Here is a 27,769-nt window from a genome sequence, read left to right on the forward strand (position 1 = left end):
AAAGAAATAGGGCTGGGATGCAGCACATGGTTGAAGTGTCCCTAGGTTTCATCTTTGGTACTTCCTTCCCTCATAGACACACAAACTCCAACTTAAAAACAAAAATAAGGTATGGCATGCCCCTATTCTGGCTTCTCAGGAAGCTTAGGTAGAAGGATCACTTGAGCCCATGAGTTTTGAGACTGGCCTGGGCAACATAAGATCCTATCTCAAAAAAAAAAGGAGAGGGGGCTGGGGATATGGCTCAAGCAGTAGCTCGTGGCCAGGGTTCAATCCTCAGCACCACATTCAAACAAAGATGTTGTGTCTGCTGAAAACTAAAAAAATAATAAATATTAAAATTATGTGTCTCTCTCTCTCTCTCTCTCTCTCTCTCTCTCTCTATCTATCTCTATCTATCTATCTCTCTCTCCCTCTCTCTTTAAAAAAAATGGGACTATTATAGAGAAAAATGTTAAAGGATATAGAAAAATATAACAAAACACATTCTAAAGAAAAATGGTAAACTATATTATCAGAATAAAATAGGCTTCATGCAAAAAAGTTACTAGAGATAGAATTATTATAGAGAGAGAATTTTTTAATATTTATTTTTCAGTATTCGGTGGACACAACATCTTTATTTTTATTTTTATGTGGTGCTGTGGATTGAATCCAGTGCCCGCGCATGCCAGGTGAGTGCGTTACTGCTTGAGCCTGAGATAGAATTATTAACGATAAACATTCAGTTTACCTGGAAGCTTGAATGAGTATTTGCTTATGGATTTAAATGAACCTGGCCTTGAATGAGTCTTATATTTTAAATATAATATAAACATCAAGATTCAATAACTTCAAGAAGAAAACAGGCAAATTTATCATAGAAGATTTTAATACACTGCCTCATAGAAGGTTAAACTGAGTTTAGTGTGCCTCAGACAAACACAAGGATATAAAAGGTGTGAACAGCATCACTTAAAATTTTGCTTTCAAGGGTATATATAGATGCTGGATTCAGTCAGGCCTCATATCAAGCTGATAAACATTGATTCCACCCTACCAAGTTTTTTTTTTTTTTTTTTTTTTGTCTTGTTTTACAGTACTAGGAATGCTCTACCACTGAGTCATCCCCAGCACTATTTTCTGAGACAGGGCCTTTCTAAATTTCTTGAGTTGGCCTTAAATTTTAGATCTGACTGCCTCAGCCTCCCAATTAGCTGGGTTGTAGGTGTGTGCCACTGCACCCAGCCAGTTGTTAAAATATTGATATATATCCATAGTAATGAATAATTATTGCCCAGAGTCATTTAAGTATCATCCTAATACTTGTAGCACCTTCCTTGGAACATTCTAGAGAAATCCATTATGTAACAATTATAGTGTTAAGAAATGGCCTAGCAAGGGGCTGTCAACAACCATCTCACTAGAGAATGCAGTTCAGCATCTATTCTAACTATTCCTCACTGCTGCCTGGTACCTTCCCCCACACAGAAAATGCTTAAATGTCCAGTGATCATCTGGCTTCCCTAAAGGTAGCTCAGCCTACTTACGCATTCTCCCTATAATTGTCTCTTAGTCATTTGTGGAACTGCAGCCCCTGGGAGATCCAGAGAGACGAAAAGCAATCAGATGAGAATAGTAGTACTACTACAGGTTCATAGTACACTCCCATGGCAAAGTAGAATCTACAGCAGATGAATAAAGCCTATGGGAATGGTTTATGGGTGAATGATTCCTGAACTACAAATCCCTAATTTTTATCATTCTTGTTTATTTTTATCATTATTTAGTGGGATAAGTTTGCCAACATCCACTGATTCCATGCCCTCCATAAGCATTAATAATACTCATTTTACCAATGAAAATGATCACAAAATTAATTTTTTCCCCTCTGTATAGTTGCATTTGGTTGGGGGAACTTCAAAGCAGTAAGGTCATTAAATACAAAAGACTTATATCCTTATGCTCTTAACTGCAGTACTACATTATCTCTTATCTGTTACTTGTTACTACGATTAAATAGTATGTAAAATTAATAGAAAACATTGAAGGGCTAAATAAATTTAATATATTTATTGTTACTGCCCCAAAAGCTAAAAAGAAAATTTAGCCCCAGTGATAACTTTCTGTTGATTTTGTTTTTTTGTTTTAACCCAGGGACACTCTACCACTGAGCTACATTCCCAGCCCTTTTTATTTAATTTTGAGGGTTCTGAGGCTGGTGATATCCTGCCTCAATCTCCTGAGTAGCTGGGATTAGTCGTGTGCCACTGTTCTGTTAAGAGTGATTTTTTTTTTTTTAAATAAGACTACAGGTTAATTCATGACTATCAATTTAAATTGAAAATTCTTAGAGGAGCTTTATTATCCAGTTTCCTATTCATGGTTCAGAAAAGGATATCTAAGACAAATAAAAGATTATGGCTATAGTTTCCAAAACTAATAAATTATTTGAAATTACTAGAATAATTTGTTGAACAATTTGAACTACAACTAATATCACTTGGTGAGTATTTTTATAATTTATGTAGGTTAATTTAGAAAATAAGCTACTCATTATCACTGATTATTTAACTTTTGAATACTACATTTAACTATATGTGACAGTTGTACAAAATTTTCATTTTCACTTACAAGGCCACAAATTTTAAGACTGGTAAGTAGTATACCTTAGGCAGGTATAGTGGTACACACTTATAATCCCAACTACTTGGAAGGCTGAGGCAAGAGAATCAGAAAATTCAAGGCCAGTCTGAGCAACTTAATGAGACCCTGACACCACATGTAAATAAATAAAGGTCCATTGACAACTAAAAAAAAATTTTTTTTAATATTAGAATGGAATAAAAGGAATTGAAATATACCAAAGTTCTTATATCATACAGGAAGTGATAGAACTAATAATTCATACTTCATTTTTTAAAAAAGTTGATGCATGTTATAAGCTCTAGTGTACACTGGGGGGGGAAGGTAATGTATATTTAGTATACTAAGTAGTATGGGGTGAGATATGAATAGTGAAAATAAATTTTAAAAGCAAGAAAGATGAAGCAGGACCTAGAGCAGAACAAATGGAAAGCAAAAACTAAGATAATAGATTCAAACTCAAAAATTACTAGTAATTATGTTAAATGTAAATCAATTAAGACAGATTGTTGGTTAGATTTTTTTTTTTTTTTTTAAAGAGAGAGTGATAGAGGGAGAGAGAGAGAGAATTTTTTAATATTTATTTTTTAGTTATTGGCGGACACAACATCGTTGTTGGTATGTGGTGCTGAGGATCGAACCCGGGCCGCACGCACGCCAGACGAGCGCGCTACCGCTTGAGCCACATCCCCAGCCCCTGTTGGTTAGATTTTTAAAATTATTTTGTAGTGCTAAGGATTGAAGCTATGGCTTCACACATGCTAGGCAAGTACTCTACAGTGGGCTGCATCCCCAGCCCTGGTTAGATTTTTTAAAACTTCTTACAGAAAATATACCTGAAAATAAGAATGTAGAAGTTTTTTTAAAGTAAAAGGATGTCATGGCATACTACTGCTAGATTTAACAAAATGAAAGATGATATGGTATATTAATATCAGGCCATACAAAAAATAAATCTCATGTAATTTCCAAGGACTGAAATTGACCAGAGTATATTCTTAATGGGAGTGCAATTAAACTAGAAATAGAGAAGGTACACATTATTACTCTATGAGGTGATTCAATATTTTTGTTATAAATACTACCCCATTAACCTGTAGCCACTGTATCCCATTAAAAAAATCCCAACAGTATTTCTTAGTAGGACTTGACATGCTATATATAAAATTCATTTGGGGAAAAATATGATTTAGCCAAAAAAAAATAATGATTATAAAACAATGGAAAACATCTTGATTTGCCATATAGCAAATATACTATAAATCTTTTAGAAAAAAAGATAGTGTGGTGTTGCACAGAACACAATATAAAAACCAAAACTTAATACATGATAAAAATGGCATTATAAATGAGAAAAGTATAGAATTTGATATTGGAGTAGATTCTGTTAGAAAAATTACATATCACACCATGTATAAAAATGTAACTGGTTAAAAACAATAACTTGGGCTGGGGATGTGGCTCAAGCGGTAGCGCGCTCGCGTGGCATGCGTGCGGCCCGGGGTTCGATCCTCAGCATCACATACCAACAAAGATGTTGTGTCCGCCGAGAACTAGAAAATAAATATTAAAAAAAAAAAATTCTCTCTCTCTCTCTCTCTCCCTCCCTCTCCTCTCTCACTCTCTCTTAAAAAAAAAAAAAAAAAAAAAAAAAAAACAAAAAAAAAAAAAAAAAAAAAAAAAAAAAAAAAAAAAAAAAACAATAACTTAATTTTATGGATCTTTTATTTATAATGTTTAAGAATCTCTTAGAATCATTAATCCATTTACTTATGCACAAAAGGTGGGAAAGTTCCTTCCATGGTTCTTCTAACTAACAACAAAAAAGTGGCTTCTAAAAATGATATATTTTAATTTGAATATTTTTACTCATGTTGATTAACTAGCATAAAAACCTGTCTTAGTCTGTTTTCTGTTGCAAAAACTGAATGCAACAGCTGAATAATTTCTAAAGAATAGAATTGTGGCGGGTTGAGGATGTAGTTCAGTCTTGAGTTCAATACCCAGCACCAAAAGAAAGAGAATTCTTAAGCTGATGATTCTAGAAGACTGAGAAGTCCAGGAGCATGGTGCTTGTATCTAATAAGAACCTTTTGGTTATATCATAACATGGCAGAGGACATCAAGTGGTGAGATAGAGTAAGCATGCCAGAGAGAACTCACTTTTATATCAAAGCCACTCCTACAGTAACTTGTTAATTCATGAATGGACTTATTCATTCATGGGAACAGAGCCCTTATGATTCAGTCATCTCCCAGAAGTCCCTCTTCTTAACACTGCTACATTGGGAACCAAGTTGCTGGCACATAAAATTTGGAGAACACATTCAAACCATGGCAAAATCCTTCAGGTATTATTAAACTTTGAAGTTCGTATATCTCATAAAAGGGTTTTTGGTAATATCTTTTAAAGGACAATTACATGATTACTAAATAAAGAAAAAAATTTCAATTTAGTAGAGGTTTTTCTGTTCTGGCTTTATCTAAAAAATTTGTTCTGAATAGAAACAGTTGACTATTTAAAATTTTGTCTTATGCACTTTCATCTTGTGTATATACATTTCCATTAGCCAGGCATAGTGCTGCACACCTGTAATCTCAGGGACTTGAGAGGCTGAGGCTGAGACAGGAGGATCTCAAGTTGAGGCTAGTTAGCAGGACCCTGTTCAAAAAAAAAAAAAAAATCTGTTATTGGTACTGAAAACTGGGAAGACTTGAGGTTTCAAAAACTTAGGATTTCATTTGTTAGATCTGAATCTGAAGGAGAAGTGCCCATAGAAAATTGAAACTTTAAATAAAAGACATTGGATTTTCACAAATCAAAATTGAGTTGATAAAAGGTTTGTAAAACTATAACTTACAATAGGGAAAACCAGAAGGAAGAAAACTAAAAATTATAAAGGAAAAGTCTGATAAATTTATATCTAATAGACCTGGTGATATAAGCCAGACCTTTTTCAATACATTTTATAGATAACCAATGAAGAGACATATTATTTGTTTGTATACTTTTTTCACTGAGTTTATTCATAGATTCATGTTTATCTACAACTATTTTTTTAAATGTATTTTGGAGTTCTTTCATATCCAGGTAAAGATACCTCTTTATTTTTTATTTCTGCATGGTATGCTAGTTTTCTGAATCCATGGTTTTACTTTTTGAGGTTTGAATTACCCATAGTAAGCCACAGTTCAAAAAGATTATAATAAAAAACTCAAGAAATAAACTAATAAATTTTAAATTTTATGACATTCTGCATAGTTTAATGAAATCTCTGAAATCTCATCAGCCATCTCTGTCCTACCTAGTATGTAAATGGTCCCTTTGTCCTTAGCATCCACACAGCATATACTACCCACCCACCCATTAGGCACTTAGATTGACTATCATGGCATCACAGTGCTCGTGTTCAAGTAACTCTTATTTTAGTTAATAATGACCCAAAAGTGCAAGAGTAGCAATGCTAGCAATTTGGATATGCCAATGACAAACCATAAAATATGGCCTTTAAGTAAAAAGGTGAGAGTTCTCAATAAGGAAAGACCAAAAAAAAAAAAAAATCATATGCTAAGGTTGCTAGATGTGCAGTACAATAAAATTTTGAGAGAAAGCCCACATTCACATAACTTACTAAAGCATATTTTTACGATTTTTTTCTATTTTATTAGTAGTAATTGTTGTTAATCTCTTACTGTGCCTAATTTATAAATTAAATTTATTTTGTTTAAATTTATTTAGGTGTGTGTGTATGAAAAAACTATACATAGGGTTTGGTACTATCTGCAGTTTCAGACATCCAATGTGGGTGTTTTGAAATGTATTCTCTATGGGTGAGGGAGGAGTGCTGTTACATACCATGGCTTATTTATTTTCATTTTCTTTTCATGTACATTTAGATTACTTTCAGTTTCTCCATTTTAAAGTGAAGCATGTTTTAGTATTAATTTTTCTTTGTATTTATAATGATTATTTCTCTTGATTTAAATTTTCAGAAAATATTGTCAGAAATTGTGCATATTTAAATTTTTGATATATACGAGTACTAGAGGTACTTTGCAAACATTAGGTCTACTGTTTTACATCCCATCACATGTATGAGAGAGAGAGTACCATTTTCTATTATTCTTTCTCACAGTGGGATGTGATTATCAATAACCAGCAAATGCTAGAAAACTAAACAAGAGAAATGTGTTACTTGCTTTCAGGTCAGTTCTGACAGTTGCTTGTGAACAGACTGAAGTTCTCCTGTTTGACCCTATATCTTCAAAGCACATAAAAACACTTTCTGAAGCTCACGAAGACTGTGTAAATAATATCAGGTCAGTATTATAGTGAACATATGAACTTGATAAGTGTGATTCAAAGTGTTGTTTTATAAGTTAGTGAAAATATGTCATGCCTTGTCCCTCAGTGATCCACGTGTGTAAATTGTGATTCTAATTCCTTATAAAGTTTATTCCTTTAATTATAAAATTTACTATTATTTATTTTGGATTGGAATTTTTCTGAAATATACTGTTCACTTCCATGGTGGTTTTTGTTGTTGTTGTTTCTTTTCTCTTTGTATATCAAGACCATCATTATGAACCTCGCCATGTATTATGCTAGTCCTGTAATGCCTTTTGTGCTAATAATCTGTGTAGAATTATGGCAATCCTGTTGGTTAACATTTGTCACCACACCACTACCCCTTAAGTCCAGATGAGGAAGAAAGACATGCATAGAGAATTTGTTTGTAGCATTGTTGAAGCTCCTTATATTCTCATTAATGTGGGAAGTAAATTACAATTGAATGGTTTGGTGGATTAATATGCAGTCATCAATGGTTGTAGAGACTACATAGCAACATAGTCAAATGGTTGGGATGATATAGGATAAAATAATGATAAAATTGTGCAAATATGAAATAAAGCAGAAAAAAGATTTAAAAAGAAATGCTTTAAAGTGCTAACAGTAGTTTAGTTGGAATGGATGGATTATCTTTAATTTTATAAACTGTATGAAATGAGATTGTGTTACTTTTATGATTATTTAAATATTCTATAAACAAAAAAATTGAGGAAATTACTTCTAGTCAAGGTAATATACTGAGTTTTGATATAACCGCTTTGCTCCAAACACATAGAACAGTAAATTAAAATTAAATAGCACAAAAAATATAGCCAGGTTCTGAAATAATATAAACATTTTTGTGGACCAGGAATGGAGCACAGATAAACTTTGAGCTGGTCTGAAACCATAGGCCTACTGGGTTTCATTCTAGCATATATCTAATGGTTTTGTTGCATTCAGGTAAAAGAATTAAAAATGCTAGTTTTTTGTGAGGCAGGAACCAGAGTCAGAATCAGTACATGAATCCAAGGGTTTAGTTGGAATCTTTGTCTCATTGGTGAAAGTCTGAAAAAAAGGCAAAAGTTCTTTACTAGTTGGTGCTATAGGTTTTAGCTGATAAATACTCAGCCTCATCAACAAGAATTGAATAAAGCCGCTTATCCTATCAGTGACTGAATGTTATATGTGATATTTCCAATATCTTGAAACCGAAGCCCTGAAATGTCATTATAAACCCTGGCTGTAGACATGGACCCCAAATGGCCAAGTGTAGACACTCTTAAAAACATTAAATAGGGAGACAGAAAAAAGTTAAAAACTTTTCCTACTCTGGCCTATAACCAAAACTCCAAAATTCATGGAGACATCTAAAATTAATATTATAACAGAATCAACCACCAGAACAGTCATTGTCTCTGGATGAAATTAATTTATGGAGTAGTCCAACAAAGTCTTTATTTTAAAAAATAAATTATTTATTTTTTCTTTGACTAGGTAATACATGCACGTGGTACAAAATTCAAAGGTACAAAAGGGTAAACAGTGAAAAGTAAGTCTATTTCCACCTCTGTCGCCTAGCCACCCAGTTTCCCTCCCCAGAGGCAACCACTATTACCAATTTCTTGCTCTCCTTTCTAAGATAGTTTATGCATGTACAACCATATAAATATATACGTACATATATTTTATATAAATGGTAGCATTCTACATTATTATATGCCTTGTCTTTTTCACTGAATATAGAGATCATTCCATATTAGTATCCATGGGATGATCTTATTCTTTTTAACAGCTGCATAGTATTCCATTGATTCGGAGAAACTTTGAAACTTTTTTTTTTTTTAGGATGCTCAAAGAAATGAATTAAAGGATATTCTCAAAGAGAATTCAAAGTTATAAAACAAACAGCTTAAACAAGAACATATCGATGTAGTAAAGAACCAGCCAGAATACTTGGAAATTTAAAATGTAGTTAGTATATTAAAAACTCAAAAAGGGGGAGAGGGGCTGAGAGTGTAGCTAATGGTACAGCACTTGCGTAACATACCCAAAGCCCTGAATTTGATTCCTACCATTGAGTAGCAGGGGTATATTTAGAGCTGGCTCAATTGTAGGGTTGGAAGCCCGATTGTAGGGTTGTATAGCTCAGAGAAAGAGAACATGCTTAGCATATGTGAGACCCTGGGTTTAATTCTTAGCACCAAAATTAAAAATAAAAAACTCAGAAGCCAGGAGTGTTGGCACAGAACTGTAATCCCAGTGGTTTGGGAGGCTAAGGAAGATCGTGAGTTTAAAGCCAGCCTCAGCAAAAATGAGGTGCTAAACAGCTCAGTGAGACCCTGTCTCTAAGTAAAATACAAAATAGGGCTGGGGATATGGCTCAGTGGTTGAGTGCTCCTGAGTTCAAACCCCAGTACCCCCCCAAAAAAAAACCTCAGTAGATGAGATAGACTTTACCCTTTATATGATAGATGAATTAATTAATTAATGAGTTAGAAAATAGTACTAAAAATTTCAGGCAGAGCACAGGAAAAAAAAACTTTTTTAAAAGACAGCATTAATTGAGAGATTCCAATGTATAGGAAGGATTGCAAAAAAAAAGTTTTTTTCAAGGATTGGTGGAAAATTAATTTTATAATGGCATAAAGTTTTTAGTATTGGAGAGGGACCAGACTTCTCAAATCAAAAGTTAGCTTTAGGGCCCCTAGCGGTGGCGCATGCTATCATTCCAGCAGCTCTGGAGGCTGCCGCAGGAGGATTGCAAGTTTAAAGCTAGCCCCAGCAATGGTGCGGCACTAAGCAACTCAGTGATACCCTGTCTGTAGATAAAAATACAAAATAGGGCTGGGGATGTCGTGCAGTGGTTGAGCACCTCTGAGTTCAATCCACAGTACCAAAAAAAAGTTAGCTTTAGGGCTGAGGTTATAGCTCAGTGGTAGAACACTTGCCTAGCACATGTGAAACACTGAGTTCAATCCTTAGTACCACATAAAAATAAATAAGTAAAAAATAAAGGTATTTTGACCATATACAACTAAGAAAAATATTTTAAAAAGAAAGTTAGCTTTAGACAAAGCAAATTAAATAAAGATAAATCTACATGTTGTGCTGAAACTTGGGAATATCAAAGATCAAGGGAAAAATTTAAAAGCCACTTAGATTAGAAGCCTGATTAAATAGAGAAGCAAAATAATGTTCTGTACCACATTATATTCCAAGTAACTATTAATCTAGATGGAATAATTTTAATTAGGTTAAATGTTATTGTCAGTAGCATAAATAATATAATTTAGAGATTTTTGAGGGGTACATTTAAAACAAAATTAAAACTAAAACTCAAAGCCAAGCATGGTTGAGCAGGCCTGTAGTACCAGCAAGGAGGGAGCCTCTGGCAGGAGGATTGCTTGAACCCCAAAGATCAAGGCCAGCCTGAACAGCTAAGCAGTACCCTATCTCAAAGAGGAATAAAACAAAAACAAAAAAACTGGGGCTAGGGATATAACTCAGTAGGAAGAGAGCTTTCCTAGTGTGTGCAAGGCTGTGAGTTTGATCTCCAGTAAAAAACAGTAACAATAATTAAAAAAAACAAACCTGGATTTAGCAATATCCAATACAAATGTAATGTTGGCCACATGTAATTATCAATTTTATAGTAGTTATGTTAAAAAAAAGAGACATTAGTCTTTAATAAGATATAACTCAAAATGTCCAAAATATTATCCTTTTAACATGTAATCAAATATAAAAATTATTGAGATAGTTTACTTTCATTTTTTTCATCATGTGACTAATGGCTACCAAATTGCATAGTATAGCTTTAGACAGTGAAAACAAATAGATTGTTCAGTGTGAAGATATAATATATTAAGATCTTTAATCATGTTTAGGAAGAAGATAGTACTATTAAGTAATTACAAATGCTTTAAAATTAATGCATAATTAAATATATACAATAAAAAACTCAAAGTAATGGAAATAAAAGTTATAACTTTAAAATAAGCTAAGGGTGGGGAGAGAATATTGAAAACTTGATCACTAGAAGATAGGAAAGCTATAAGAAGTTACAAAAAAAAAATTAAAGCAAAGGAAAGAGGGAATAAATGGAAAACAAGTAGAAAGGGACCAGACATGGTAGTGCTTGCCTATAATCCCAGCAACTCAGGAGGCTGAGGCAATGGGCCCTAAATGAGGCAGAAGGATCACAAGTTTGAGGCCAGCCTCAGCAACTTAGCAAGACCCTATTTCAAAATTTTTAAATTTAAAAAAATGGGCTGAAGAAGTGGCTTAGTGGTTAAGCACTGCTGGGTTCAATCCCCCATACCAGAAAGAAAAAAAAAAAAAAGAAAGGGTTCCAAAAATATGAATAGTTCACAGTAAATATAAATGTGTTGATATTCTTTATTAAAAAACACATAGTCAACAATTTGAATAAAAAACAAAATCATTATATATTCTTTTTAGAGATACCAAACTAACCAGAAGTAGGAGGTTATCACTATGAGACAGGTGAAACAACAAAGGCATTAATAAGGATAAAACAACAGTACATATAAAAGGAGAAATCTACCAAAAAGATAAAATAATTATGAACTGTAAACATAGCTTTTAAATGTACAGAGCAAAACCAATATTAAGAATTACAAGTTTACAGTCATAATGAGAATATTTTATTTTATTTTATTGCTGGTACTGGAATTGAGCCCAGGGGTGCTCTACCATGGTGTAACATCCCTAATCCTTTTTATTTTTATTTTGAGACAAGGTCTTGCTAAATTGTTATGGCTGTCCTGAACTTTTGATTTCCCTGTCTCAGCCTCACAAATTGCTGGGATTATAGGTGTGTGCCACTGTGCCAAAGTATAGTGAAATATTTAAGTTGTTTTATTTTGGCGGGTAGGGGATTGAACCCTAGGGGCATTAACCACTGAGCCATATCTCCATATCCCTTTTTTTTTTTTTTTTTATTTAGAGATAAGGTCTCACTGGGTTGTTTAAGGCCTCACTAAATTGCTGAGGCTGGCTTGAACTTGCAGTCTTCCTGTCTTAGCCTGCCGATTACTGGTGTGTCCCACAGTACCTGGCTTTAGTACAGTTCTGATACTTGTAAATTGGCCAGATGAAATCTAGCCTGTAGAAAATGGTTAAATATCCTAAATAATCTTTCCTAATAAAAACGCAAATGCTGAGTAAAGTATTTTATCCATATGTGTGTGTGTGTGTGCGCGTGTGTGTGCATATACATATATTTTAAAATATATAGTTGAATGGATAACAAAGAATTCCTCATGCCAAAAATGAATGCAAAGGATTAAACAGGTGTTCCGCTAGCTTTTAGCCCAGAAGCATCTGCCAAGTGCAGATGACCCGAAAACTCAAAGCTTTTTTGGGGGGAGGGCAAGGACCAGGGAATGAACTCAGGGGCTTAGCCACTGAGGCATTTCCCCAGCCCTATTTTGTATTTTATTTAGAGATGGGATTTCACTGAATTGTTTAGGGTCTCACTTTTGCTGAGGCTGGCTTTGAACTCCCAATCCTCCTGCCTCAGCCTCCTGAGCCACTGGGATTACAGGTGTGCTCTACTACACCTGGCAAAGCTTCTGTTTTGACAAGTATGAGAAGTACAGGGAACAGGAGAATTAATTTTAGGGCCAGTTCAAAATAAAGATTCTAACAGGAAACTCTGCATAAGACACCAAAGAGTTCACTTTCAACATAAAGGCAGTCTGTAAAGAAGTCATTTTGTTCATCTAGACTGGCATTGGGTAAAGTGATGTCAGAAAATCATCTTTGTGATTATCTTACTATAGACCAATCCTCATGCATGTGTAGGGTCAAAATTCAACAAAGTTTTTCATAAAGCTTAATTTTAAAATTCATATTGAGCAGCAGTGTGCCAAGAATTGCTGAGAGAATTTTGGAGGACTTAAGATGATGGGAGTAAGAGCTGGGCATAATAATGCATATCTGTAATTCCAGCAGCTTGGGTGGCTGAGGCAGGAGAATTACAAATTCAAGGCCAGCCTTGGTGAGTTCAAATCCAGCCTGGGGAACTTAGCAAGACCCTATCTTAAAAAATAAAAAAGGAGGGCTGGGCACATAACTCAGTTGGTAGAGTGCTTACCTGGCATGCACAAGGCCCTGGGTTCGATCCCTAACACCAAAAAAATAAAAAGGACTGGGAATGTAGCTCAATGGGTAAAGTACTCCTGGGTTCTATTCTCAGTACTGCAAAAATGAAAAAGGGAGGGGAAAAAAGATGGATGTAATCACCCCATTCAGGTATCAAATGTAGTCTCAGGACAGGGATAGATTAAGTGATGGTATATTAGAATATATATATATATATATATAATTTTTCATATATCTATAGGTCTTAGAAGCAGACCTATAGATATATGAAAAATTTATATATGATAGCAGAGGCATTACACATTGATGGGAGGAAAAATAGAAAAGTTTAAATATATAAAACATATGACTTGGATATATAAATAAAATTAGATCTCTGCCTATAACATAAGTGAAAATAACTTCCAGTTAAAGACCTAATTATGAAAGCAAGCCTTTAAAGCTTTGGAAGAAAGTATAGAATATGTTTGTGTCTTAAATGGGAGGAAAGATTGTTGAGACACTAAGAGCACAAATCATAAGGGTTGATAAGCGCAGCTACATATAGATTTAAGACTTCATTCTATTTTATTATAGACAATATAACAGTATGAGAAGATATAATCTAGTTAAAGATATTTTCAATATCATACTCAAGAAAGATTAATATCTAGAATAAATAAGACAATAACCCTATAACAAAAATAGAGAATCACATAAGAGAATAAATATGGAAAGATATTCAAATTTACTAGTTGTGGAAATACAAATAAAAATAACAGCGAAGAAATATTAAGTATTGGCAAAGATGATGAGAAATAGGAACTCTTAGATATTATTGGAGTATAAATTGGTAAAAATTACTTTGAAAAGCAGTTTGGCAATATCTTGTAAAATTGAAGATCATTATTTTTAAGAGAATGCACTTGTGAACAAAGGTATGTAAAGAATGGAAAGTTCATTTTAGCATCATTAGTGGTAGAAAAGAGCTAAGAATAATTTGAATGTCCATCAAGAGGAGAAAACATAAATAAATTCTGGTATACTTTACAATGGAATACTATACATCAGTTAAATGAACTAAAAGCATCGACATCTGATATATACCTCAGAAATGTTAAGATCAAGGCAGAAAAGCAAATTGTAGAATGAAACTATACAGTGTGATACCATTTATATAAAGTTTGAAAACTTCACAAACATGAGCTTGATGAAAGCATGTGTTTGTTCTCTGTTTTATTCTAGCACCTAGAACTGTGCCTCATACATAGTGAGTGGGTGCTCATTAAACTTTTACAGAATAAATTGGATGCAAAATAATATGTTAAATTATTGCTTGATACATATATATGAATTCATGATATTAAAAACTTGCATGGGTAATAACAACAAATTTTGGATAGTGGTTCCCTCTGGAGAGAGGGAGGGAGGGGAATGGGGTTGGGGAGGGATACACAATATACTTCAACTGTGTTCGTAATGTTAAAAAAAAAAACCTGAAATATAACAAAATGTTAAAGTTCGATAAAGCTGGGTGGTGGGTATCACAGATGTTTGCTATATTATTAATAATTTTCTCTGTGTTTCTAATATTTTACCATATAAATTTTTCTCATCTCAAAAAGAATAGACTTTATCAAGATGTTTGCCCCTACTCAAAATGACCTTTGACTAATCTGCTTTTAAAATTTGTTCTTTGTCAATGTCAGCTTTCATTTGCTGCTGTCATTATGTGCCTGCCACAGCACCCCATGCCAACGAATTTGAATCTGCTTCTTCTGATCTGTTGAATAGAAAAATGGATTTTGAAGCTTGTTTAGAAATACATCTAACTTAAGAGTTTTCAGCGAGGCTCTGAAGGGGTCTTCTGATGCATGAGCTGAAGTGTGCGTTACTTATTAATAATACTACTAACTTTCTTTTTTTGAGATCTTACTATAAACCAAACCTTCTGTGAAGCACTTTTTTTTTTTTTTAATTTTGTAGTTACAGATGGACACATTACCTTTATTTTATTTATTTATATTTATGTGGTACTGAGGATCAAACTCAGTGCCTCACACATGCAAGACGAGCACTCTACCACTGAGCCACAACCCCAGCCCGGGAAGAACTTTTAATACATTATTTTGTTCATTCTTTAGAGTGTTCCTATGTAAGACAGATATTGTACCAGTTTTAAGAAATAGAGAAATTGCAACTCAAATAAAGCGATTTACCTAAGGTCATATATATATAGCAGGTGGTAGAAATGAAATTCATATGCAGCTCCATTAGACTACTTCATTGTACTCTTCAGAGATGTGGGCATACATGTTCTTATTTGGTTCTATATAGTTGTTTTGCACATATTTGGAAATGTCTTCTAGTTCATTTCTTAGTTTTGTAGATTACATATCTTGTGAAATAAAAACCTAAGTAGTTGTGGAGATTGTTTTCTGCTACTTCTTGTTTTGAGATAGGGAAAAGTCTGTAACTTAAATATGTACACCAGTCAGACAGGTTTACTTCTTTCTCATTCATGTGGACTCAGTACTTAGATTTCAGAGTCCATTCAGCAATTCAGGTCACCCTATTATGAGGGCATAAGGAGAAGCCCTGAAGTCATTGTAAGAATATTTACTAATACCCATTTAAATATCCCAGGCTCTATTTCTTCCACTGTTGCTCTCTTGCTGATTGTTTTATTTAAAACAATATGATGCAATGCAGTGTGTATCCGTGGGAACATGGAATTTTTCTTGTAAAGGACAAAGAATTTCACAAAACCCTAAAAGTGATATTAGAGAATTGGTTAAGTTACATATAAAATCATTGGTAAGTGAGGATTGGATTTAGTTAGACAAATTATCAATTAGAATAAAGAAAAATAACAGAAATAATGACAGACACCTCAAAGACTATCTCACAGGACTAAGGAAAGGCTTTTGGGAAAATTGATAAAGCCTTTGAATATTTATTTAAAAATTATACTCATTTTGATTTATACAGAGTTCAAATATGAAATGGGTGTATCCTGTCATAATTTCATTGGAAGGATTATACCCCCAAAACCCTAAATTTAGTTTATTCTTGCTCTCAGAATTTGCACATGGTTACATAAATAGAAAAAAAAATATTTTTGTAATTTTTAGTTTAAATTTTTTAAGGTACTCAACACCATTTTCATTTAGACATTGAAATGTCAGCACCTATTTTAAGAGAATTCTCATTCAATTACTTTTTTCCTTTAGCCAATTATTCTCTGATAATGAAGACCTACTTCAATATAATCCAAATGTCAGTTTATCCAGAGTTGTTGTAACCATATGTTGAAGTTTGGTGGGGACATTTAGAGAAGTTTGGTGATGCAGAAACTCATAGATTTCAGTATATGTAAGGTGTCTCCTATTTTCAGGACTGTGGAGTTATAAATATTTTACAGTTATTACTAGGCCATACTGAGTTTTAGTTTGAGAGGACAGGGCCACGTTTCCGAGAACTTCTCTAATATTTTACATTGCTACATCTGCTTATTTGGGGATTAAAGCTGTCCTAGGTGCTATAACCAATGATCTCATCAGCATTGTTAGTAGTCTATGAATTATTCTCTTTGCCAATGATTCTCTTGTTTTGTAAAAGGTACAAAACAAGCCAACAAAAGTCAAAGTATTGAATTTTTCATTAAGGTAAACTCACTCAACTCAAAACTGTTGACTTTTTTGCCAAGATTATATTTTTTCTGCATTTTGAAGTTAAATATCCTTCTATGTAACATTTATTTTTTTCAACGGATTCTATAACAAAAATTTAAAAACTGGTCCCCCATCTTACTTTATTTTTTATGAAAATCCAAGAGTTTGGGAACCTAGTCATCTAGGAGAGATCCCTGAAACTATTCTCCAATCATCTCACTGTCTTCCTTAAAACCATTCAAGTGAGCAGGCACTGTGTCACATGCCTATAATCCCCATAATCTCAGCTACTCAGGAACCTGAGGCAAGAATATCATAAATTCAAGGCCAGCCTGGACGGCTTTGTGAGGCCCTGTCTCAAAACAGAGCTAGGAATGTAGCTTATTGGTAGACACTACTGCAAAGCAAGCAAACAAAAAAAAATCCATCAGGGGGATCACTGTGAGCCACAGCAATATAATCTCACTGAGGTGTTTTTTTGTTTTTGTTTTGCAATACTGGGGATTTAGTCGTGGATTGCTTTACCACTGAGCTACATCCTGGTCCTTTTTATTTTTATTTTTATTTTTTTGAAAATTTGAGACAAAGTCTCATTAAGTTCCCTGGATTGGCCTTGAATTTGTGATCCTTCTGCCTTAGGCCTCCTAAGTTGCTAGAATTAGTAATGCACACTGTACCCAGCCCCACTGAAGTTGTTAATACCTATATTAATATTTTTGTAGACTGAATAAAATATATTTGGTAGTATATTTATACATATTTCAAGTGTATGAAGATACTCATTAAGGTTGACTTACTTTCCAGTAGCCTTTTGTATTTTTTAAGATTTTTATTTGTTTGTTTTGTGGTGCTAGAGATCAAACCCAGGACCTTGCAAATGTTAAGACAAATGCTCTGCCACTGTACTGTAATTCCCAGCCCTAAAATATTTTGGAGTGTATTTTTTTTCACTCATAAAATTCCATCAAGTATGAAAGCCATTGAGCTGGTTGTATTTTGCAAAGCCTCATTAGTAAAGGTAAATCTATGTGAGAAAAAATAGATTTAATGATAAAAGAATTAAAATTTTGATGTAGTAAGAAAACATAGACTACGTTAAAAGAAAGGAATGTATGTGGAAAATGTGTGAAATATATTATATTTTTAAATCTCAGATATATTATCTTTACTGTAAAGAGATTTTTACGGGCTGGGGTTGTGGCTCAGTGGTAGAGTGCTCGCCTAGCATGCACATGTACGAGGCACTGGGTTCAATCCTTAGCACCACCACATAAATGTAAAATAAAGATATTGTGTCCACTTAAAAAAAAAGAGAGATTTTACAACTCAATAATAAAGATAATACTGCAGTGTACGTATGTAGCTCAGTGGTAGAGCACTTGCCTAGCATGCTGGAGACCCTGGGTTCAGTCCCTGTACCCTGTCCCACCCCCCAAAAAAAGTGATTTTGTTGATAAAAGCTAAAAGAGAAACAAAAACTGAGAAAAAAAATAATTTTGTTGATAAATCTTTAATGAGATGGTGAAATATTTGAGGTGTTAGTTTTAAAAAAAACAGAAATTAAGCTGAACATCAATAACTGGTTATTTTTGGTGATGTATTTTTTCCCATTTAAAAATATTTTCAAGAAAAAATTATAATTAAAAAATTGTTTATTGGAGATTGTTATGGAATAAATTCATGATATGTCCCCTACCTGTCTCTATTTTCCCACAAGTTGCATTCCATGCCTTTGTACCTTTGCTTATCTCTTGGCTATTTGGAGTTCCTGCTTATCTTTTGTTGGTACCAGTGAGACCACCATGAAGTCTTTCCTAGTCATCCTCTTTTCTTTTTTTATTCCACATAATTATTTTATGTAATTATGTATTTATAATGTCTTCACTAGGTAGTGAACACTTCTTATTTAATAAATATTTGTTGATGCCTATATGCCTGGCACTGTTTGTTGGGTACTACAATTCTAACCATGAACTAGGCAGCCTTCAAGGAGTTTATAACTTTGTAAAGTTATTTCTTTCACTGTAGTTTGAGGTATTATGATACAAGTGTAGAATGATTTGGGAACTAAGAGAATTGGTAGATCTACCCCATATTGACAGAAAGGGAAGGCTTCCTGGAAGGGATGATAGTTAAATATTAAAAAGAAAGCAAAAGTTAGCCATATCAAGGGGCAGGAGGAGGATGGGCCTGGAATTTTAAAACCAGGATAAGTTTTGAGGTCACAATGGTGTTTGTGGGTATTGTAATTAATTTCTGACAAGAATTTGTATGGTTTTATCTTGGAAGGATCTCTAGATTTTATTTCTTTTGCAAGAGATTAAGAAAGTTGTGTATAACAATATATATTAGAGAGATCATCCTAATGTTAAATTAAACCAGTTTAAGTGTGAATGTTAACTTTGCTATCTTTTAAGTAAATGTATAAAAATATATTTCTTGCTAAGGATTGAGAAATTAGTGTAAAATAAAAAGTCTAAATTATAAGAGTGTTTCAAATAAGTCTGTCCTGTAATCTTAACTGGTCCTAATAAAATGTTGCTAAATGAGATGCCTTGGGGAATGCCTTTGAATTAATAAATTAAAATGATGGCAATTTGAAAAGCATTTTTAATGTAAATATTCTAGATTTAAAGGGATGTTACTTATAGCAGAGTAAATATTTCTCATTATTAAGTTCTTTCCTTCTATTCTGTCTACCTATGCCTACTTCCAGTTCCAAAACACATCAGTTATTTAAAGGAAATGGATCAAATTACATCGTGGCTCTTATTAAATCTTAGTGGCCTGGCCCTGTGATTATGTAAATTATACTTACAGTTAATTGTGTATCAGAATCACTAGATTTGTACAATGAGTTTATAGTCATTTGTTTTTTTCCTCTTTCTTGATTAGGTAATATAGAGATCGTTTCTCAACAAATTTTCCTCAAGAAGAGATTAAATAAACCAGTTTTTCTTTTCTGCTTTTGTAGATTTCTTGATAACCGGCTGTTCGCTACCTGCTCTGATGACACTACAATAGCATTATGGGATCTGAGAAAATTGAACACCAAAGTATGCACTTTACATGGTCACACTAGCTGGGTGAAGAACATCGAATATGATACTAATACAAGACTCTTAGTAACATCAGGATTTGATGGAAATGTCATTATTTGGGACACTAACAGGTTTGTAACTAGGAGACCATATTAGGATTATGAATAAAAACATTTTTTTTTAAATTGTGAGCAGGACTGGGGATATGGCTCAGTGGTAGAGCACTTGTCTGGCATGTGTGAGGCCTGAATACCACAATCCCCAGTACCACAAAAATAAACAGATAAAATGATGAACAAATTCAGTATTCTACTGCAGCCTCAAGAAAAAAAAAAACTGGCTTTAGAAAAAACAAAAAGTGATTCCATCTTTGGTTACTTAATCATATTACAACTAAAAACTTTGGAGTTCAGGGTATGATTCAGTGATAGCATCCTTGCCTAGTGCACATGAGGCCCTGGGTTTGATGCCCAACACTGCAGAAATCAAAAAGTAAGTAAGCAAAAATTTTGTATGGTAAAGAGATCAAGGCATATAGCTAATGATTGAAAACTGCTGTATAAAATGAATTTCCTGAATTTAAGGAAAAATGTTTTTATTATTTCCTTTGTGAAACTAAAATATTCCTTATTCTTTGTTCCTTCAGTTCTAAATCTATTTATTTTGTAATTTTTGCAATTTTTTTTTCATGCATTAAAAGAGTATTCTCAAGTGAGTGATACTGATCCTGAAAGTAATGTTTGGAAACACAGTGGGGGCAGTTTGGGTTATCATTGTTGGGGAAAAGGGAGGATATCTATGGCATTTGTTGGTAGGACCATAGTTTCTAAACATCCTGCAGTACACAGGCTATTTTTCACTTTGGACCAATTGACCCACCTATAATGCAAGTTATACCTCCATTGAGAAACATTTGAATAAAATGTTTTCTAATAGAGAATTTGATTATTTGAAAATTGAAGTTTGAGAAATAATTAAAATATACCTATTGCAAACTGGTGAAATGATAATATAGTAACACATCAGGATTATTTTTAAATACGCTCTTCAGAGATCATATGTAAAAAGGGGATAATATTAAAGATTTCTAGATGTACATTTTGAGTAGAGGATACAGCTATTGATCATCTTTAGACAAACAAAGAATTTTAGAGGCAAATGTGTATTTTTTAATCTAGAAAGAAAATTTGAACAGAAATAAAAATGACAATTTCCAAATCTATAGAAGGATAAAAAAACTAATAAGACAGTAGAAATAGAGAAGAAGGGGAGAAAAAAAGAATCATTTAAAAAATAAATAGGTGCCAGGCATAGTGGTGCATGCCTGTAATCCCAGCATCTCAGGACGTTAAATCTGGAGGATCACAAGTTTCAGGCTAGATTCTGCAACCTAGCAAGACCTTCAAAAACTGAGTGAGACCCTGTCTCAAAATAAAAAACACTGAGGATGTAGCTTTACCTCAGTGGTAAAGCATCCTTAGTTTAATTCCCAGTCACACCCCACCCCCGCAAAAAAAAAAAAAAAAAGTAAGTAAGATAGCACAGAAATATGGTAGGCACATAACCTACACATCAATCTAGACATCAGTAATGATAAATATATATGAACTAAACTAGCCAGTTAAAAAATAGTGTTAAATTGGATTTAAAAGTAAAACTAGCCAGGCATAGTAGCTCACACCTGTGATCCCAGCTACTTGGAAGACTGAGGTGGGAGGAGCAAAAGTTCAAAGCCAGCCTGGGTAATTTAGTGAGATGCTTTCTCGAAATAAAAAAGGCTGGGAATATAGCTCAGTGGTAGAGCACCCCTGGGTTCAATCCCCAGTACTAAAAAGAAAAGAAAAATTCTCTCCCCATCTTTAGAGACTTATAAACTCATTTCCTAAGTAATTCAGAATGTCAGAAGGTAGACTGAAAATTGATGAACTTACTTTAAAAACTAAAAGGATAAACCCAGTAAAAGTAGATGTATGTCCGGGTGCAGCGGCACATACCTATAATCCCAGCAGCTTGGGAGGCTAAACCAGGAGGATTAGAATTCAAAGCCAGCCTCAGCAACTCAGCAAGACCCTGTCTCTAAATAAAAATATAAAAAAGGACTGGGATATTGCTCAGTGATTAAGCCCCCCCACCCCCGTGGATTCAGCCCCCACAGCAGGGAGTAGTGGCACATGCCTATAATACTGGCTACTCAGGAGGTTGAGGGAGTAGGATTTGCCAGTTTGAGATAAGCCTCACCAATTTAGCAAGGCCCTAAGCAATTTAGTGAGATCCTTTCTCAAAAAGGGCTGTGGGTGTAGCTCATTAGTAAAGTGCCCTTGGGCTCAACCCCTGATACCAAAAAAGAAGTGGATATATGGATATAACAAAAATACAAAATTAATAAGATTTAGGGCTGGGGTTGTGGCTCAGCAGTAGAGCACTTGCCTAGCACGTGCGAGGCCCTGAGTTCGATCCCCAGCACCACAAAAAATAAATAAAGGTATTATGACCAACTTCAACTAAAAATTTTTAAAAATTAAGATTGAAAATGATAATATAATGAAAAGGATTTTTCTAAAGTGTTGTTTGAAATAATTGGTAATTCTCTGACAAGATTCATCAAGACAAGGCTAGAGTTATGGCTCAATGGTAGTGCACTTGCCTGGCATGCATGAGGCACTGGGTTTGAGTCTCAGCACCACATATAAGTAAAAAATAAATAAATAAAGGTCAATCAACAAATATTTTTTTAAAAAAGACATCAAGAGAAAATAGAAAACACAAATAATAATAGCAATGAGGGCTGGAAGTGTAGCAATGTTACTTAAGTAGCATGTGTGAAGCCTTTTGATCCCCCATACCAAAAATCATAATAGCAATGAAAAAGGAGCTTTAACAAAAAATATATAGAGTAAGATGACAAAATCAACTGTATGCAAATATATTGAAAACTTTGATGAAATAGTTTACTAAAAACATACACCTTGGGCTGGGGTTGTGGCTTGGTGGTAGAACACTTGCCTAGCATGTGTGAGGCACTGGGTTCCATCATCAGCACCACATAAAAATAAAATAAAAATATTGTGTCCATCTACAACTAAAAATATTTAAAAACAAACAAACAAAAAGACACCTTAGCAAAGCTAACCAAAGAAGCAATAAGCCATTTTCCAGGACTGATGTTTAACCAGTGTGTACCAATTCAGCTGAAGTAGCTGTTAAAAGATTGAACTTCTTCCTTACCATTTGTTAAGTAATTGCTGCCCTGAGTCACCCTCTGGCTACCTAGGCCTCTCTTCTAAGATGACCTCCCTCAAGATCTTCCCATCATCCAGTAACTGAAATTCTTCTTGCACAGTAATACAATTCTAAGACTCTGTTCCAGCATTGCCAACTATATCTATTCTGACTCTCTAGTGTTTGTGCACTACTGGTTATTTAAGTACTCTGAACATCAATTCTGTAAACATTGAAGAAAAATTTTAAATCAGTTAAAACCGATCTAATAAAGAACAGCCTTATCAGTTTTATAGGTGACTTCTGTCAGATACCGAAATGATAATCTGGTTTTATTAAACTGATGAGATTCTAGAAAAAGAGAATTCTTATTCCAGAAATGAAAGGATGTTTTGACAATATAAACTTCTGTTAATATGATTAATTACATTAACAGATAAAATGAATAAATCCATATGATTCTTTCTTTCTTTTCTTCTTCTATGGGGGATGATTGATCCATGGGGGAAAATTTGGAAAAGACTTCTCCAAATTCATATTTCTTTTCCTCTAATTCTTATGTGTCCAAAGACAGGGATCCAAAGACACACCTTTGTAGGAGGGTTGATTATTTCAATTGAGGAATAAAATTCAACATTCAGTCATGATTAAAAACAAAATAAAGGACATCATTACCGGCCTTTCAGAAGAAAATTGAAAGGGTTATAAAAGAATATTATGAACCTCTTTATAATAACTTATGTAAACAAATACCTAGAGAGTCATAAATTACTGAAACAGATTCAAAGAGTAAGTGGAAAATCCTTAGACACAAGACCTATAGTAAATAAAGAGTTGGTAATTTGTAAATCTTCCCACAAAGAAAAGCCCAAGCCCAAATGGCTTCACAATGAGTTTTACCAAATATTCCATTACAAACTATTTCAGAAAATAGAGGAAAGAACACTTCCCAGCTGAATTCTGACATCATAAAAATGGAAAACTGCTGGCCAATACCCTGCAATAAAATTGATGCAAAGATCTGAAAACAATATTAGCAAGTCAAACTAGCAATATACATATAAAGGATTATAAGTCACAACCAAGTGGAATTTATTTCAAAAATGCCATGTTGGTTTAATATCCAAAAATCAATTAATGTAATATATTAGTAAAACTAAAACCTCACATAATCATCTCAATAAAGACCAAAAAGCAATTAACATAAAATTCAATACCCATTTGTGCTCAATCTAGGAATAAAAGAGAACTTCCTTAACCTGATAAAGGACATTAATGAAAAACCTACAGTTAAAATCTTAATGTTGAAAGACTGAAACATTTCCCATAAGATTAGTAACAAAGGGCTGGGGATGTGGCTCAAGTGGTAGCGCGCTCACCTGGCATGCATGCGGCCTGGGTTCGATCCTCAGCACCACATACAAACAAAGATGTTGGGTCCGCCAAAAACTGAAAAATAAATATTAAAAAAAAAAAGATTAGTAACAAAGTTCTCGCCACTTTTATTCAATATTGTACTGGAGATTCATCATTACTCTGGATGCACAATGAAGCAAGAAGAAAAAAAGCTACCAGATTGGAAAGGAAGAAGTAAAATCACTTTTCATATTTAGAAGATTTGACTCTATTATTTATATTTTCTTTTTTGGTACTGGGGATTGAACCTAGGGGCCCTCTACCACTGAGCTACATCTCAAGGCCCTTTTTATTTTCTATTTTGAAATAGGGTCTCTTTAAGTTTTGCAGTCTGACCTTGAACTCTGATCCTCCTGCTTCAGCCTCCCAAGTCACTGGGATTATGGGTGTATACTACTATGCGTTTTTCTACATAGAAAATCTTAAGGAATTCCCCCCAAAGCCTAGAAATAATAAACAAGTTCATTGAATTAACAAGATATGGCTGATTAATATGCAAAAGTCAAAGATATTTCTACTTAAAAGTAATGAATAGGGGCTGGGGATGTGGCTCGCCTGGCATGCGTGCGGCCCGGTTCCATGCTCAGCACCACATACAAAAAAACAACTGAAAAATAAATATTGAAATTCTCTCTCTCTCTCTCTCTCTCTCTCTCTCTCTCTCTCTCTCTCTCTCTCCCTCTCTCCCTCTCTCCCTCTCTCCCTCTCTCTCTAAAAAAAAGAAAAAAAAAGATTTATTTAAAAATAAATAAATAAATAAATAAATCAATGAATAATCCAGAAATGGCTGAGGAATACAATTGTATTCACAATAGTATCAAAAAGAATACACTAGTATTTGGGCTAGGGGTGTAGCTCAGTGATTGTGCACTTACCTAGCATGCACAAGACCCAGGGTTTGATCCCTAGGAGTACACACACAAAAAAGTACAAGATTTGTAAACTGAATGCTATGTAACATTTCTAAAAGAAATATAAGTAGTTACTAATAAAGAGACATTACATGTTCAGAGATTAGAAGACTCAATATTATGAATAACAAGTCTTGGCAAGAATGTGGAAAACTGGCGCCCTCATTCCTGGAATTCACATTGCTGCTGGGAAAGTAAAATGGGACAACCATTTTATAAAGGTTAGCAGTTTTGCAAAATGTTAAAATAATAGTTACTGTATTTCCACTCCTAAGTATACCTACACAAAAGAAATTAACACATATGTCTATACAAAGACCTATACATAAATATTTACAATAGCAGTATTTATCATAGCCAAAGAAAAAGGGAACCAATCTAAATATCCATCCAGTGGTTAATGGTTAAACAAAATGTATTGTGTCTATACAACAATACTATTTGGCAATGAAAGTAGTATTGATATATGCTGTGTCATGGAAGAACCTCAAGAAATTATGCTAAATGAAAAGGCCAGATTAAAGACTACTTATTGTATACTTCTGTTTATATGAAATGTCCAGCTGGGTGTGGTGGTGCACACCTGTAATCCCAAGAACTCAAGCCAGCCTCAGCAATTTAGCAAGGCCTAAGCAGCTTCACAAGACCCTGTCTCAAAGTAAAAAAAAGGACTGGGGCTGTGGCTTGGTGGTTAAGTGGCCATGTAATCTGCAGGCTGGAAGTAGGATGAAAATTTTAAAAATCAATTGTATTCTCATTGATTATTGGGATTATGTCAATGCAAAATTTTTCAAGTATACAATTTTTCGTAATAAAAAAAATTTATATAACCAGAGATGTGAAAAATTGAGCTCCATTTGTGTACAATGAATCAGAGCATTCTGTTGTCATATGTAATTGATTAGAACAAATAAATTTTTAAAAATATATAGTTATACATAGGAATAAATTACAAAAGAAGATGTGTAACCTTGGAGAAAATTGTGAATTTTCATTTAAGTCACTGTAATACCTAAGCAAACAAAAAAGACATTTTAAAGTCAAGGGCATAAACTTATAAAGATGAGGAAACAGGAGAGGAAATATGACAATAGAATTTTAGAAGCTGAAAAAACGGTGGAGATGAATGACTACTGACTAAGCAGCTGTTTTAAGCAACTTGATTTAGTAAGTCCAAGGAATCTGAACCCTAAGCTGGCAGAGGGGGAAAGTTAAAAACTTAAGATAATTGTCATAGAATCCTCAAAATCACAGGAACTAGCAATCCTGGGTACTTTTTAAGTAGCTAAATAAGGATTCACAGGAGAGATATTTAAGAACTTCTTCCTTTCTTAACATATCAGTGCAGTCAACTTCCCATTTTAGCAGAAGTTTCTAATTTTACTTTATAGAGAGAGTAAAATGAAGAATCTTTATTAAAAGGTTCCAGAAACAGTTGAAGGTTCAGGTATGTTGCTGAAACCAAGGGGATTAAATGACATGTGTACTGAATAATTGATTTCAGAGATCCTCAGCCTTCTCTCGGGTGATGATCTAAGGTTTTATATATATATGTATATGTATATATATGTATATGTATATGTATACGTATATATATAGTAGTATAGTATATATATAGTGTGTATAGTAGTTTATATAAACTATATAGTCCTAGTCAGCTTTAGTTTCCTATTCTTAAGCATGAGCAGAGCAGAAATTGAGGAAAACTTCTTTTTTTTCCTTCTTCACATTTTTGCAAGTTTTTTAGAACTGTATTTTATGTACAAAGAATTAGCATGTTCTCCTTCACTGGGTGGCCGTCTTGGGTAATCCATTCGAGGAAGATCACTTAGTCTAACTTAATGAAGCCTATGTCCTTTGCGTACTGACAGAAACACTGCCGGCACACGTTGAGGCCGTATTTCTGGATCAGACCGTGCTGGTTTGAACACACCCAGCAAAAGCGAGAACCCTGGCCAAATTTTCACGGGTGGCTCCAATAGAGCTGTTGGTGACCCATCTTGCTTTCAAGGGTGCAACGAGGCAAAAAAAAAAGGCGAGGAAAACTTATAATATAGAGATACAAATGGAAAGTTTCTTTAAATAACAATATAAGGAGAAGAAAACTTAAAATTTTGAAAAGAGCTCTCAATATTTGTATTTTTGTTTGAGACTAAAATGGGTTACAACAGTGGAGAGAAATAGATGGAGTGTCTAAAGAATGAAAGTTGTACTATTAAAGTGGGTGAGGAATATTCATTTTTCTTTAAGTTCTACGTGTTTTATTTATGTGTTTTTCTATAGGTATGTTTTTTAAAATAACAAAAATGAAATAAAACAGGAACAAAAATATACAAGGAATAAAAGTCTATCAAAGAAACCATGTGGGCAGATTTGATAACTTTAAAAACTTAATAGAACTATAGAAATGCAAGTACATATGGGGCAGGTGAAGCAGCAGGT

At 33.8% G+C, this 27,769-nt stretch overlaps 1 protein-coding gene, 1 non-coding gene and 1 pseudogene across 3 annotated transcripts in view; 1 reads left to right on the forward strand and 2 right to left on the reverse strand.

Annotated features, from left to right (window-relative positions):
* Positions 1 to 27,769, forward strand: part of Dcaf10 (DDB1 and CUL4 associated factor 10) — a 56,940-nt gene that overhangs the window by 5,122 nt on the left and 24,049 nt on the right. Inside the window, exons 2-4 of one of the 2 annotated variants that reach the window (XM_078047839.1) lie at positions 659 to 674; positions 6,832 to 6,945; positions 19,715 to 19,912. In XM_078047839.1, coding sequence (XP_077903965.1) covers positions 659 to 674; positions 6,832 to 6,945; positions 19,715 to 19,912 — 328 coding nt within the window. The remainder of the gene's footprint in view (positions 1 to 658; positions 675 to 6,831; positions 6,946 to 19,714; positions 19,913 to 27,769) is intronic. The other variant, XM_005326301.5, reaches the window with a different exon arrangement.
* Positions 23,481 to 23,603, reverse strand: LOC120890178 (small nucleolar RNA SNORA38). The gene has a single exon (XR_005734424.1). It is a non-coding gene; the product is annotated as a small nucleolar RNA SNORA38 (small nucleolar RNA).
* Positions 27,132 to 27,355, reverse strand: LOC101966232 (small ribosomal subunit protein uS14 pseudogene; annotated as a pseudogene).

The sequence above is a fragment of the Ictidomys tridecemlineatus genome, chromosome 4, assembly GCF_052094955.1.
Source record: "Ictidomys tridecemlineatus isolate mIctTri1 chromosome 4, mIctTri1.hap1, whole genome shotgun sequence".
Classification (NCBI taxonomy): Eukaryota; Metazoa; Chordata; class Mammalia; order Rodentia; family Sciuridae; genus Ictidomys; species Ictidomys tridecemlineatus.